This window comes from Felis catus, chromosome D1 (assembly GCF_018350175.1).
Source record: "Felis catus isolate Fca126 chromosome D1, F.catus_Fca126_mat1.0, whole genome shotgun sequence".
In the NCBI taxonomy this organism is placed as follows: Eukaryota; Metazoa; Chordata; class Mammalia; order Carnivora; family Felidae; genus Felis; species Felis catus.
The window spans coordinates 104,025,281-104,040,861 of NC_058377.1; the positions used below are offsets into that span (position 1 = coordinate 104,025,281).

General features: G+C 45.2%; 2 protein-coding genes and 1 long non-coding RNA gene across 3 annotated transcripts; all 3 read left to right on the forward strand.

Moving 5' to 3' along the window:
• The first annotated feature begins 265 nt into the window (after window positions 1-265).
• Window positions 266-2,636, forward strand: LOC111556270 (olfactory receptor 10V1-like). Its single transcript, XM_023239026.2, has one exon. The coding sequence runs from the start codon at window positions 1,143-1,145 to the stop codon at window positions 1,836-1,838; it is 696 nt and encodes a 231-aa protein (XP_023094794.2). The 5' UTR covers window positions 266-1,142; the 3' UTR covers window positions 1,839-2,636.
• A 2,164-nt stretch (window positions 2,637-4,800) lies between these two features.
• LOC123380620 lies at window positions 4,801-9,230 on the forward strand. Its single transcript, XR_006586636.1, has 3 exons — window positions 4,801-5,119; window positions 5,226-5,635; window positions 6,792-9,230. It is a non-coding gene; the product is annotated as an uncharacterized LOC123380620 (long non-coding RNA).
• Window positions 9,231-10,408: 1,178 nt separating this feature from the next.
• On the forward strand, window positions 10,409-15,173 carry LOC101101000 (olfactory receptor 10V1-like). Its single transcript, XM_023239866.2, has one exon. It carries the CDS (start codon window positions 13,190-13,192, stop codon window positions 14,126-14,128), a length of 939 nt encoding a protein of 312 aa, XP_023095634.2. The 5' UTR covers window positions 10,409-13,189; the 3' UTR covers window positions 14,129-15,173.
• The last annotated feature ends 408 nt before the right edge of the window (window positions 15,174-15,581 follow it).

Here is a 15,581-nt window from a genome sequence, read left to right on the forward strand (position 1 = left end):
CTTCTCTCTCTCTCTCTCTCTCTCTCTCAAAATAACTAAACTTTAAAAAATGTTTAAAAAAGGGGCACCTGGGCGGCTCAGTTGATTAAGCATCCGACTTCAGCTCAGGTCACGATCTCATGATCTGTGGGTTCGAGCCCCACGTCGGGCTCTGTGCTGACAGCTCAGAGCCTGGAACCTGCCTTGGATTCTGTGTCTCCCTCTCTCTCTGCCCCTCCCCCACTTACGCTCAGTCTCTGTCTCTCAAAAATGAATAAACATTTTTAAGACATTTAAAAATGTTTTTAAAAAAAAAGAAATGAAGATCAAGGAAAGAAGGAAAACAGGAAACCCCATTGAGAACCTACTGCGTGCCCGTTGTCGGGCTTGGCACTTTCAGACACAGAATCTCCGCTAATTTTCACCATGCTCCCGAGCCAGGCGTTATACTCTCCCCACGTTTAAAATGACTGGGCTAGGGGCACCTCTGTGGCTCAGTTGGTCAAGCACCTGACTCTTAATTTCAGCTCAGGTCGTGATATCACAGTTGCGAGATCCAGCCCCACATCCAGCAGGCGTAGAGCCTGCTTGAGATTCTCTCTCTCTTCTCTCTCCACCCCTCCCCCTCTTCAAAAGAAATTTAGAATGAGTGGGCTGAAGTCTATCACTTCTCCAAGGTCATGCAGCGAGCAGGGTGAGCAGTGGGGAGGCGAGATAACATTAACCCAACTCCCAAGGAAGCCCTGAGGATAAGTACTCAGTGACTGCAGACTGTGTTTTTAACACGGCCGGGCCTGTTCCAGGCTCAAGGACACAGGAGAGTCACTTTTCCCATGACTCCTTTCCTCGTTCCAGGTCTGATGGAAGAGGAAAACCGGATGGGGGTGGTCTACTTTCACTTCCACCCCTTCTCAACCGACCCAGCAGTGGCTCCCCTCCTATTTGTGGCCTTCTTGGTGTCGTACTTAGGAAGTCTCATTGGAAACATCACCACTGGGCTCACGGTCTGGCGAGATCACTCCCCCCACACCCCGATGTGCTTCTTCCTCTTCGCACTGGCTGTGCTGGCAATTGGCTACTCCACCAACATTGCTCCCCTGACTCTGGCTGGCATCCTTTCCACGGGGCACATGCTCGTCTCTCTCCCTGGCTGTGGGGCCTAGATGTTCCCCTTCATTCTTCTTGGAGGGTCTGACTGTGTCTTGCTTGCTGTCATGGCCTACGACAGGTACATGGCAATCTGCCACCCAGTGCGTTACCACATCATCATGAGTTGGTGGCTCTGTGGGCAGATGACTTTAGGTTCTTTGGGCCTGGGATTCCTGTTGTCACTGCCTTTGACCGTTCTGATCTGCCACCTTCCATTCTGTGGCCGCAATGAAATCTTCTGCTTCTTCTGTGACATGCCTGTCATCATGTGCCTGGCCTGTGTGGACACCCGCATGCACAAGGCAGCTCTCTATGCCATCAGTGTGGCCACAGTGGCTGTCCCCTTCCTCCTGATCTGCCTCTCCTATGGCTACATTGTGGCCACCATCCTGAGGATGAATTCAGCTGAGGGAAAGTGCCGGGCTTTCTCCACCTGTTCCTCCCACCTCATCGTGGTTCTCCTGCAGTTTGGATGTTGCACCCTTATCTACTTTCACCCCAGCTCCAGTTCCTCTTCAGAAGAGGGCCGGGCAGTGTCTGTTGTCTACACCTTTTTTGCACCAGTGCTAAACCCCTTGATCTATAGCATAAGGAGTCAAGAGGTGACTGATGCGGGAAGAAGACTTACAGTAAGAACGTGCTGGTTCAGGAAACCAGAAATATTCCTTCCTAGAAGAAATATTCCCCAAACCAGTAGAGGCATGATCTGAAGGACAGAAAGCTCCAAAGCAAAGAGGAAGGAGTGGAGAGATGACTGTCTCCATGGCCCTCTCAGCCGGGGGATGCTCATCAGTGCACATTCCTCTCTTTTTAGGAGATTCTGGTGAGGAAGCCCTGGATTGGCCCTGACTACTTAGCCAGCCTCCTCTCTCATCATAGTGCTTAGAATAAGGACTGGACAGGAGTGTCAGTGAAGAAGAGGGTGAATAAATGGATGGACAGGGTGACAGTAGCAGTTGGCATAATGGACGCCGTCCTGTTACCTGTTTTAAGAGCCTACAGCCTGATGGTACACAGACCCAATGGATTCAAAGACTCAGATGTCTTCTGACCTTGCTCTTTGCCATTCAAGGTCTGCTCAAGCCCCACTGCCTTAAAGTCTGTCTGGCCACTCTTCTGACAGTGGGATTTCTCTTTTCACTAAATCAAATCAAATCATCTTCTTTTTGTACAACCAAGTTTCACATGTTTCAGTGTTGCCTCTAGAATAAGTCTATAAGGCCCCTCAGTGTAGAAGAAATGGCTTATTCTTTCTTTGCATTTTCTGGTGAATGGTGGGTATTTAGCCTTAGGATCTAACCATGGACTTGAGTCTGCACTTTTCCTTTATGTAAAAAAGAGGATGGTGAGAACAACAGCCTTTCTATTTCAAGGGGGTTGGATTGACAGTCAAGTGAGATAATGGATGTGTAAAAATATAATAAGAAAGCACAGGGGCACCTGGGTGGCTCAGTTGGTTAAGTGGCTGACTCTTGATCTCGGCTCAGGTCACATTCTCATAGTTCATTAGATCGAGCCCTGCCTGGGGCTCTGTGCTGTCAGTGTGAAGCCTGCTTGAGATTCTCTCTCTCTCTCTCTCTCTCTCTCTCTTTCTCTGTCCCTCTTCTTCTTGTGTGAGCTCACATGCATGCATGCTCTCACTCAAAATAAATAAGTAAACTTAAAACAATTTTTTTTAAAAAGAAGAAGAAGAAATCCCACAAAGCTCCCTAGCCCCTTTTGCTGTGTGAGGATATAATGACAGCGTGAAAGAGGGCCCTCACCCAATCATGTGGCACCTCAATATCAGACTTCCGGCCTCCAGAATTGTGAGAAATAAAGTTCTGTTGTTTAGAAGCCACCCAGTATCTGGCACTTTGTTCTTTTTTTTTTTTTTTTTAATGATTTTTAATGTTTATTTATTTTTGAGAGAGAGAGAGAGACATAAAGCTTGAGAGGGGAGAGGGGCAGAGAGAGAGGGAGGGAGACACAGAATCTGAAGCAGGCTCTGGGCTCTGAGCACAGAGCCCGACACAGGGCTCAAACCCATGAAATGTGAGATCATGCCCTGAGCCGAAGTTGGACACCTAACTGATGGAGCCACCAGCTGCCCCTCTGGCACTTTGTCTAATAGCCTGAACTAACTAAATCATGGCCCTACTGCCTAATGAGTTTATAGAAGATAGTTATTTAAGAAAACCTTCCCTTTTTTAACTAAAAATATCATGCAGGCTGTAACTCAGCTTTGGGGGGCCCCTATGGACCCCCAAATCCTTTTCCTGTTGCTCTTGCACATTGATGGAAGCGGGGGGGGGGGAGATAGGACGTCAGAAGTCTTGGTTTAAAATTCCAGATCAGCCACTGACCAGCGGTGCAAACCTGGACAAGTCAACCTACCTCTGTGGATTGTAGTTTCCTCATCTGTAGAGTTGAAGCACTAAACACTGACAGACATATCCAGTAAGGTGTTACAAGAGTAAAATGAAATGTAAATGAAACTTATCACACAAAGTATATGGTCAGCATCACCACCCTCACCATCCCCTTCCTGCTTATCACTTTCTCGTCTGTCTTCAGCATGGCCGCCATCCTGAAGATCCGCTCAGCAAAGGGGAGGCACAGGGTCTTTTTCACCTGTCTCCCCCCCCCCCCCGACTGTGGTCCTGCTCCAGTGTGGATGGGGAAGCCTCCTTCCTGTGTTCCAACTCCAGCTACTCTCCAGAGAGGGGCCAGGGGTGTCTGTGGTTTCAACATTCATCACCCTTGTGCGGAACCCCTTAATCAACAGCACGAGAAACAAATTGTTTAAGGATGCTCTAAAAAAAGAAATTACAAGGTTCTTGCTGCTCAGAGCACATTGACTCTTTCTGGATATTATTGGTCAAACAATTTTTCCTACCTTGGAAAAAGAAAAAAAAAGGATGAACCATCAAGAAGACTAGAAGCCAAGAGGGAAGACACTTGAGCTTCAGGAACTGTTTTAAATTCTATTGCTCTTCCTCTGTTGTGGTGTGTCTGTGTTCTGGGTATGAAGCCACAGTGTCTTGATCTGTAAAGTCACGGGACTCCCGTTGAAAGGAGCACTAGTGAGGTCATGGATATAAAAGTACTTTGTGAACTGTAGCAGATGACCTGGGTCTCATTTGGATTCCACTGCTCTTTAGAAACAAAATCCATTGCTTGCTTTTCCTAAAATTTATTTGCATTATTTAGAAGACTGCACGCTAAGAGGGCAAGCGCACTAAATTCCAACAGCCTAAAGGTCTTAGAATTCTCAGATGCAGCCAACAGGAAGAGTTGCCATGAGACATGGGGTCATCTTCTCTTCTAGAACAAACCAGTGTTTCTCAAAATGTTGACCTACTTTCAAAGGCCACGTCTCTCAGATGGCATGGAAAAAATTTCCCTGGCTAATTAAGGGTGGGAAGAGTGCATATTTTACTTTGCTCTTGAAGATTCACAAGCACATTACCTGGGACGCTCTACCATAGAGCAGTCTTTGTATGACTGGGGCTTCCCCAAACAACTATCACCCTTCCTTCCTTCCTTCCTTCCTTCCTTCCTTCCTTCCTTCCTTCCTTCCTTCCTTCCTTCTTTCCTTTTCTCTTTCTTTCTTTCTTTCTTTCTTTCTTTCTTTCTTTCTTTCTTTCTTTCTTTCTTTCTTTCATTTGTTCTTTTCTTTATTTCTTCTTTCTTTCTTTCTTTCTTTCTTTCTTTCTTTCTTTCTTTCTTTCTTCTTCCTTTTCTTTCTTTCTTTCCCTCACACCTAATTAACTTAACCTGATGAAGATAATCTTCTGGGAAAGCTCTTAAGGAAATGCTTCTGTAAAAGACCAACAACATACCAAATAGAATGGTGGCTTGGCTGTGAATAAAATGAGTCTGTTGTGACAGAAGCCAGGCTGTGTGAAAGTAAAACTCACGACCATATTGAAAATGCAACCTGTTTGCTCATGGACGTTACCGGACACAAATCCTTTTATGTATATTTTAAGATATGATTATTACTCAGGTAAGTTTGACTTAGAAATTAAAAACCTTCAAGAAAGCATAGTAAAACCCAATGACTTGATTTGTAGTGAAATACAGAGCTCACCACTTCCGGTCTTTGCTCTTAGGAAAACGATCTTCGGGACCACACAGCATTTGCCGCAGCGTCTCTCTGGTTTCTCTTTCTGGAGAGGTGAGATGTAGGTCAAGGTGAAGGTCAAGACCTCTTCTATCAACAGCAAAATTCACTGAGCCCCCTCATCTCATGGAAACATAGCACATTTGCCAACTATGTCCAATGTGGTTTGCGGTTGCATGTGGGAAAACCAGATTGGATGTTGGGGTCAGCTGGATGCACTCAGTGACTCACTGGAGAATGTGAAGAGACCATCTGGAAAAAGGTGCATTGGTCATAGAAATCACTTCATGGTCTCCTTGGATGCAGTCGCTTTCTTTCCCAAACTCCCTGGAGTCTGATTCTAGAAGAAGGATCCAAAGATGACACCTGCCCACTTATCCTTCCTGAAACATGTTCCAGGTCAGTTAGGCTTTCAAATGGTTGGTGACTGCTTTTCAGGAACTGTTTTGCATTTTTCTTTCTAGATTGCTTTGACAACTTCCTGCCAAGTTCTCTATCTCACACACATACACACCCCTGTAGTCTTCATTTTTTTTTAAGTTTATTTATTTATTTTGAGAAAGAGAGAGAGAGAGAGAGAGAGAGAGAGAGAATCCCAAGCAGTCTCCTAGCTGTCAGTGCAGAGCCCAATATGGGGCTCAAACTCAAACTCATGAACCATGAGATTATGACCTGAGCCAAAGTCGAGAGTTGGATGCTTAATGGACTGAGCCACCCAGGAGCTCCGTAGGTCTTCATTTTAAGCAATGTTCACTGAATTTTCAGTTACTGATTCTTGAAATGAAAATTTTAGGTGACACATGAATGAAAATGAGAGATTACAAGATAGAACTGGCATAATACATGTTGATAGGTAACAAAAAGTGAGTGAGTTGAATTTAACTGAAGAAAAACATTGGGGCACCTGGGTGGCTCAGTCGGCTAAGTGTTCGACTTCAGCTCAGGTCACAATCTCAAAGTTCATGGGTTCGAGCCCCACGTCGGGCTCTGTGCTGACAGCTCAGAGCCTGGAGCCTGCTTTAGATTCTGTGTCTCCCTCTCTCTCTGCCCCTCCCCACTCACACTCTCTCTCTGTCTCTCAAAAGTAAATAAATGTTAAAAAAAAATAAAAAAACAATACAGAGAGATAAGTGCTATAATTGGGGGTGGGGACAAAGCCACCACAGAGCCTGGAGCAGGGAGTAAACTTTCCCTTTGTGGAGGAGGGTGGGGGAAGGTGTGCATAGCAGAACATGGCTTCATTTAACAGATGACACCTGGCTGAGCTCTGAAAGATTCCTGGAATTTGTTTAGGTGCACAAGATATTAATCTCTACCTGGATTAATTAGAATTGTGTATCTTTTACTTGTTATTTTTTTAAACATTTATTTATTTTTGAGAGACGGAGAGGGACAGAGCATGAACAGGGGAAGAATTGTGTATCTTTTAAACGCTCTCAAACTTGGAGAGTAAAAATTAAGCAATAATTAGAATATAGCTCAGTCTAGTAGCAGTTAAACCTGTTTGGAATATCACGTCTCCAAACAACTCCTATTTGTGTTCATTGACCTACAGGGGATGGTCAAGTGAAAACCCAAGTTAGCCTCTTGGGGCTTTACTGAACCGACACTGGCAGGGAAATCTCCAGAAAGAAGATGAGAAGAACTGAGAGCTGAGAGAGACAACCCAGAATTCTGTCTCTGCAAGGGCTAGAGTCCTATGTTTTTCCCTTGAGAAGAGGCAGCAGGGAAGGCTTAACAGCATGTGGATGTGTGCTCCCCTCAGTGCTGGGTGGTTTTTCAGAGTCAGCCTCCACGGTTCCCAAGATTATTAAGAAGGGGATTCCACTGTGGCCTTCACTCAGCCTCAGGGAATGATGTGGTTGCCAGTCTCTCCAGGCAGAAGGTAAGGAGGGTAGATGCAAGACCAGGTTGATGAGTTGTTTGTTGTATGGTCTAGACCCTGGGAAATGGACCAATGAACCCTACTGACCTTGGGATTCCCTGATCCTGTGAGGGGCTTTCTGGGGTGAAGTTACAATTAGATGGGAACATTTGTACAATTTCCTGGAGTGAATGAAGTGACAGTGTTTATGCCAAATATTCTAACAACAAACAAGTCTCTGAACCAGTCCACCACCGAGAGTGAGAGAAGAGTCTGTCTCTCCCTTAAAATGTGACTGATTTCCTAGATTGCCTAAGACTGGTGAGAAGTTATCCACCCTCCTTTGTAGGAGGAGTCCGTGCTTTGATGGGACACCCAGAAAATATTGTGTAATCTACTCAGTTTCCAGGTGACACAGTCAATGCCTGGTTGATAGTAGATGCTCAGTAAATCCTTGTTGATTGAGTGAATGCATAAATAGTCCTGTTAGTTCCACTCTGTAAGGGAAGAAGGCAGAGGAGTATGCAAAGGTCTTTATGGAAGAGGAAAGGCTCTCTCTGTGGATGTTTGCCAAGTCTTTGGAAGCAGTACTGGTGCCAAGAGACTCATCAAAGAGGATGCAACATTATTGAGAGTTTGTATTTCCTGGGTGAGAAGAGAGTTGGAATTCTCTGATCCAACCTTCAAGTAGCAAGGCATTAGGCAGCAGCAAAGGCAGAAGAAAGCAGACAATGAAAGAGAACATTTAACTATGACCAAGCCCACAGGATTGTCATCTTTGTACCACTGAGGGGACCCCAGAGGAGGAGCAAGTTTGGGAGCGAAGAGTGGAGAGATTTCTCATTCACTCGTCAACACCTTGGATGAAGACACAAAAGGCAAGAATAATTGTTTTGTTTGTATAATAGATTTATCACGCTTCGTAGGCTCCTAAAAATAGAGTGCCTTGCGATCAAACCCTAGTTACAGCAAGATCAAAATCAACTTGCACAGTACAGAAGACAAGAGAGAAATAGAGATGGAGTTACTAGAGTTGAGGAATGATAAGCAGTTGAATATAAAACTTAGGTTTGGGCTTCCTAGCAGCTAAGACGAAAAGGGAAGCATGAATTATGTAACTTTAATAGTCAAGTAGGATGACATATATTTTATTAAGAGAGAAATGTGTGTGTCTGGCCAGGGGTCTGGGGAATGGGTTGTGAATTTAGGTGAGTCTAAGGAATGAAAATGAGAATTCCTTATCCAAGGAGTGTTGAACATCCCTTCTGTAATCAAGGTGATTGCGTATTGCAGTGGAATTCACTCTAGTTTTTAAGACATTCCACACAGAGAACCTTTTACCTTTAAACTTCTCTGAAAACCTATTGGTGTTCTGAAGAAAACTTTGAGGGATACTGGAGGTAGTATGCTTAAGAGATGTGGTCTCCAGGAGCTATGTCTATTGCCCAGTTAGTTATAGCTTTGTGAAACATGTTCATTAAATTTGTAGATGACAGTGGGAGCAAAATTGATTACTCACTGGAGTAAAGAATTGAAATTCTCCGTAAGATCTTGATGGACTAGAATGATGAGCTGAATCTAAGGGGTTGGCTTTAAGAAGAGATGAGGATAAAGGAAAGAAGAGGGGAAGGAAAGGAGGAAAAGAAAGGAAAAGAAAGGAGGAAAGGAAAAGAAAGAAGGGAGGAAGGAAAGAAGGAAGGCAGGGAGGTTCACAACAATAAACCCAGCCCGTATCTAGATGTTAATCCTGGTTCCAACAATGACTGTTTGTATAACTAGGGGTGTGCTAGGGAACTTCCGTTTCCTTGCCTCTCAAACGAGAATTCTAAAAATCAATGAAACTTTTGTAATTGGAAAAATAAACACACGTTTTTGGAAGGAAATTTGAAAAGTGGAGAAAAGCATGAAGAAAACAGTAATCACCCATTTTTCTCAAAAACACTGAGCGTTTACCATCCTCCCTTGTATTGGTCGCATAATTTGTTCATGCGATGCATAGTCTTGCCTCTTTGTTTTCTTCATTTAATGTTATAAGCGTCTTCTCATCTTATTAAACCTCTTCATCATAACAATTTCAATGGCAATGTAATAGTTCATCATATGAATATATGTCAAGGGACTCAAACATTACTTTTGTAAGTGTTGATTTATTTTTGAGGGAGAGAGAGAGAACATGAGTAGGGGAGCGGCAGAAAGAGAGGGAGACAGGATCCAAAGCAGGCTCTGTGCTGACAGCAGTGAGCCTGATGTGGGGCTCAAACCCATGAACTGTTAGATCATGACCTGAGCTGAAGTCAGATGTTCAACCAACTGAACCACCCAGGTGCCCCCAAACATTACTTTTTGTTAAGCATTTGTTTTGTCTCCTTATAAAAAATTATTAAGGCACACTGCACACATCTTTGTGTGTTTGGCTCCATATTCTAGGCTATTTCCTTAGGGTAGATCCTTTAATGTTGAGAGTACTGATTCAGTGCATAGGACATCTTTTTTTTTTTTTTTTGATGTTTATTTATTTATTTTGAAAAAGAGTGTGCAAGCAACACTGGGGGTGGTACAGAGAGAGAGGGAGACAGAGAATCCCAAGCAGGCTCTGCACTGTCAGCACAGAGTCCGAAATGGGGCTCAATCCCATGAACCATGAGATCATGATCTGAACCGAAATCAAGAGTCAGACGCTCAACCGACAGAGCCACACAGGCACCTCCAACGCATGTGACATCTTAAATTACTTCTTGAAAACACTGATTATCTCTCCAGAAAGGATACACCTCTTTAGTATCAGAGTGTAAAATGAAGATTCCTATTTTTACTTCAAAAGTACTAAGTATCAGTCACCAGCATTGATAGAGCTTCAGTAAATCTCCAGGGTTCATGTCAATACAGCATTGCATAGTGCCTGACACTGTACTAGGTCCTGGGCATTAGTAAAAAATGGGACCCAATTGTCCCTTGCCCCCTTGGGGCTTAGAGTCCAAGGAGCGGACAGAAATATACATGTGAACACAGAGGCAAACACATGCAGGGAATGGTGAGATCCCTGGTTATAGATAGTAGTTCTTTTTCTTATAACTGTTTGTCCCATTAGTGTTTAATTCACAGAGATCAAATATTTGGGGTAGAGGATGTGCTGTCCATTCTCACTCTGCATAGAGAGAAAGGCAGGCAAGCGTGTGCTCTTTTTTTTTTTTAATGTTTTTTTTAAACATTTATTTATTTTTGAGACAGAAAGAGACAGAGCATGAGCGGGGGAGGGACAGAGATAGAGAGGGAGACACAGAACCCGAAGCAGGCTCCAGGGTCTGAGCTGTCAGCACAGAGCCTGACGCCGGGCTCTAACTCACAGACCACGAGATCAGGACCTGAGCCAAAGTCAGATGCACAACTGACTGAGCCACCCAGGTGCCCCAGGCATGTGTTCTTAATGTTGTTCCAGAAAAGGAATTAGCATTTTCAAGGAATAAAACTCTCAGAAAGTTCCAGATGAAAAATTTCCTACCATGATTCCAGCCATCTTCTAGCCCTCCTACCGGACATGAGGCTGTGCCAAACAGATGACCCATGCAGGGGCAGATGCATTTAGGAAAGGAAAACACGTTACTTCCAAAGCATGCAGGGAGTCAGACTTTAAAAAGACTGGCTTGTAAGACACAAAAACCCAACAAATACTCAAAGGGTAAAACTGTAAGTCAGCAAGAATATAAGGTTGTATTATTCTGTGTATGGTGGAAAACAACATTCTTAAACGATTATTATATTTTCAAAGATCATGACACATCTTCAGACGTCAGCATAGCAAAAATAAACAAAAAATACATTCTTTTGGGCATCCATAAAAAAGTCAGGCTGATCTGTTTTGGTTTAACTCGGGGTGCAAAGTGGTCCCCCCCTTCTTACTGTGGCATTGTGAGTTGCTTAATCATTGGAAGAAAGGCAAACTGTCAGTTTTATGTTTCTGCAGGAGATGTAATATGGGGTGTGTGTGTGTGTGTGTGTGTGTGTGTGTGTGTGTGTGTGTTGGGGGAGGGGAGGATAAATACCCTACTGCTCTTTATGCTACTTTTCATTCTCCTGTCAGTAGCTTTCATCAGCCAAACCCAACCAGAAACCACAGGGGGAGGGTGACTGACTAATGCAGTCCTTAGTGACTAGCCTCCCATGGGGCAGAGCAGGGTGGAGAGTCGATCTGGGGAGCAGACCTAGAATAGCCAGGAAAACCTTTCTTTTGCAAATCACTAAGAGGAAGAGTAATCTCTAAAATGATGGAAATGGAAAAACAGAAAAGTGGAAAAAAGATGGAAAAGTGTCTAGAGAGGTAGGAAGGGAGTCTGGGCAGAATAGTATTACAGAGGCTATGGATGGGAAATTTCAAGGAGTAGGGAGTAGCTGGCAGCTTCAAGTCCAAAGTAGCTGTTGGATTCAATGACTTGGAAGTCATTGGTGAACTTCATTAGAGTGGTTTCAGGTAGTAAGATGGAAACTGGGTTGCCTGGGCTAAAGAGTAGGAAATAGTCATGATGGGAAGGAGCTAGGGAACCATTAGAGGGTGATGTCAGATGGAGGGAATGTGTTATGGATGTGTTATAGATCCTATGTTATAGGTCCAGCACTAGTGACAATTGCTTCCAAGTAGCTTCTGTAATTTTTTTTCTGGGAGGCTGGGTCATCCACTGCTAGTGAGGAAGGAGGTAGCAGAAGAGGAGACTTGAATAGACCAGGGAAATTTGCACTAGTTTTGGAGGGGACCAGAAGGAGGAGCTCTTTAGAGGATGGGGGTCAGTACTGGGGTTGATAATGCCCCTTTGTTGTGGCCCCACTCAGCAGGATTTTGTAATCTTTAGTCATGGTCAACCTGGAATAGGTATGTTGGATATTACAGAAGGTAACAACAGGGTTGGCAAAAGGTCAAGGAGCCATGGATGGGGATAATATTGGCAAAAACTAATGGAAGGTATGAACCATAGGTCTTGGTTGGGTGAGGAAGGGAGTAAAGCCCAAAGGAGGCTTATTTGGGGGAACTGGAGGTGTCAAAGTGGTCTTGAAGAGGGAGAAGAAGAGAAGTGTTCCTGATTATTGCTCACACTCATGGAGAGTTCACTAGGGGCCAGACACATTTACTTCTCACAACAATCCTAAGAGTTCTGTCCTATTGCCATCTTTATAGATATAGAAATTGAAGCAGAAAGCTTCATCAAGTTGCTCTAGGTCATACTCCTGGTCAATGGCAGATCAGGGATTAGAACCTAGATGGTCCATACCCAGAGGCTGCACTGTTGAGAACCAGGCAAGGGATGAGGGCACAGAGGAATTTGTGGTCTGAGTATGGTACTGTGTGATTTAAGATTTCAGTGCTGACTTGAACAGATACTTACACACCTATGTTTACAGCAGCATTGTTCACAATAGACAAAAGGTGGAAACAATCCAAGTGTCTGTGAACAGATGAATGGATGAGCAAAATGTGGTATTTACACACAATGGAATACTATTCAGCCATAAAAAATAAAGGAAATTTGACATGTGCGACCACATGGCTGGACCTTGAAAGCATTATGCTGAGTGAAATAATCCAGACACAGAAGGACAAATACCATATGATTCCACTTGTATGAGGTTCCTAGAATGGGCAAACTCATAGAGACAGAAATCAGGGTAGAAGTGACTGGAGTTTGGGAGGATGACATATGGGGAGTTATTGTTTAGTGGGTACAGAGTTTTTGTTGGGATGATTTAAAAAAGTTTGGTTATGGATAGAGGTGATGTTTACCCAACATGGTGGATGTATTTAATGCCCCTGAATCATATACTTACACGAGGCTAAACTTAGAAATATTATGCATGTATATTTTACCACAATTAAAAAAAATATTTCTGTGGTGAACTACTTCTGGGTGACTACAACAAGAAGTCTGATTTAAAAGCAAGTTGATGAGTTTAGGCAGGAGGTGAAGACCGTTGGGGTTGAGGAGATCAAGGAAGGGAGAGGCCAAGGATTGAATGGGTCACCACGCAGGAGCTCTGCGTCCTGCCTTCATTCTCTCCTCAGGGGGGCAGCACCGCGCCATCCGCAGGCCCAGCTTGTTGACTACATGGAGGGTACAAATCAGACTGGGATGATTCACTTCCACTTCCGCCCCTTCTCCAAACTCCCCGAGGTGCAGACGCTGATTTTCGTGGCCTTCCTCGTCATGTACCTGGTCAGCATCGTCGGCAACGGCTCCATTTCTCTCATCATCTGGAGCAACCATTCTTTGCACACCCCCATGTACTTCTTCCTGGCCAGCTTGGCAGCTCTGGAGATCTGCTACTCTTCCACCATTGCCCCTCTGACTCTGGCCAGCGTCCTGTCCGCAGAGAGAGCCCTCATCTCCCTGCCTGGCTGTGGTGCCCAGATGTTCTTCTTCATCTTCCTGGGCAGCGCTGACTGCATTCTACTAGCTGTCATGGCCTATGACAGGTTTGTGGCCATCTGCCACCCTTTGCGTTACACCCTCATGATGAGCTGGCGGTTGTGCGTCCAGCTGGCCCTGGGGTCTCTGGCGCTGGGGTTCATCTTGGCCATGCAGCTGACTGTGCTCATCTTCCGCCTCCCCTTCTGCCGCAGCCAAGAAATCAGCCTGTTCTACTGCGATGTCCTCCCTGTCATGAGACTGGCCTGTGCAGATACGTGGGTCCATGAGGCCACCCTGTTGGTGGTCAGCCTCACCGTCCTCACCATCCCCTTCCTGCTTATCGCCCTCTCCTACGTTTTCATCATGGCCGCCATCCTGAAGATCCACTCGGCGGAGGGGAGGCACAAGGCCTTCTCCACCTGCTCCTCCCACCTGACTGTGGTCCTGCTCCAGTACGGATGTGGAAGCCTCATCTACTTGTGCCCCAGCTCCAGGTACTCTCCAGAGAGAGGCCAGGTAGTGTCTGTGGTTTACACCTTCGTCACCCCTGTGCTGAACCCCTTGATCTACAGCATGAGAAACAGAGAGCTTACGGATGCTTTGAAGAGAACAATGATGAGGTTCCTGTTGTCCTGAACACGGTGAACGCTCTGGATGTTCCTCTACAACACTGCTGGGAAGACACAAACGAGTATGCCTTCTGAAAGACAAGGAGATGGGGGCTAAGAGGTCACCGGTTTTATGCTGTTCCTTCTTCCCGGTTATATTATTTTTGAAAAGTCATTTTTCTTTCCTCGACCTCAGATCCTTCATCTCTAAAATGGGGATTAAAATGTCCCACCCGACTTAAATTCTGGGGTGGTTTTGTATGTAATGAGATACATGACGTGAAACCACTTAGTGGCTTTTAAAGGGAGATACGGCAGGAATGTCGTTCTTACTTATCGTCACCATTACACGTAAAGTCGGTGTCCAGTTCTCGGGCTCTTTGCAGGCCCACAGGTTGCTCATGTGGGCGGGGGTAGCGGGGGTAGAGCCAAGAAAAGGATGCACATCCGCCTGGGAACATCGGAGCCACTTTCTCCTTATGCCAGCAGTGCAAATGCTGAGTTTGTGCCTTGTTGAATTCTCTTTCATCCTCAGTTCTCTTCCAGGGAAAGGTGACGGGGAAAGCGCTGGAGTTTAAACGCTCTATTTTCTTACTTTTACACCCAGAGCGAATCTGTCTCCATCTCAGTCTCTGACTCTGTATTAGCTCTTAGTCTGCATCTAACTCACTCTCCCCATGCCCACAGGGGCTCCTCCCGCTGTGGGTTTCAGACAACACACATACACACACTCACACTCACGTATCGCACATTTCTATCTGTCCCTGGCGTCTATGGTCTGAATATTTGTGTTCCCCGCCCCCCACACCCAGCCCCAACACCACCCACCTCATGAACAAGATTATACTTTTATAAAAGAAACCCCACAGAGCTCCCTGGCCTGTTCCACCATGTGAGGTTACAAGAAATCTGTGACCGGGAGGAGGTTCCTCACCCAACATTGACCTCAGGCTTCCAGCCTGCAGAACTCCGAGAAAGAAATTTCTGTTGTTTATAAAGCCACCCAGTCTGTGGTACTTTGTTAAGGATGGATGAAGGCAGGGGCGCCTGGGTGGCGCAGTCGGTTAAGCGTCCGACTTCAGCCAGGTCACGATCTCGCGGTCCATGAGTTCGAGCCCCGCGTCAGGCTCTGGGCTGATGGCTCAGAGCCTGGAGCCTGTTTCCGATTCTGTGTCTCCCTCTCTCTCTGCCCCTCCCCCGTTCATGCTCTGTCTCTCTCTGTCCCAAAAATAAAATAAAAACATTGAAAAAAAATTAAAAAAAAAAAAAAAAAAAAGAGAAAAAAAAAAGGATGGATGAAGGCAGTAAGTATACACAATATGCACATGAGCAAGCGGGGGAGGGGCACAGAGAAAGACTCTTAAGCAGGTTTCATGCTCAGTGCAGAGCCCAGTTTGGGGCTCGATCCCATGACCCTGGGATCATGACCTGAGCCAAAATCAAGAGTTGGACCCTCACCTGACTGAGCCATCCGGGTGCCC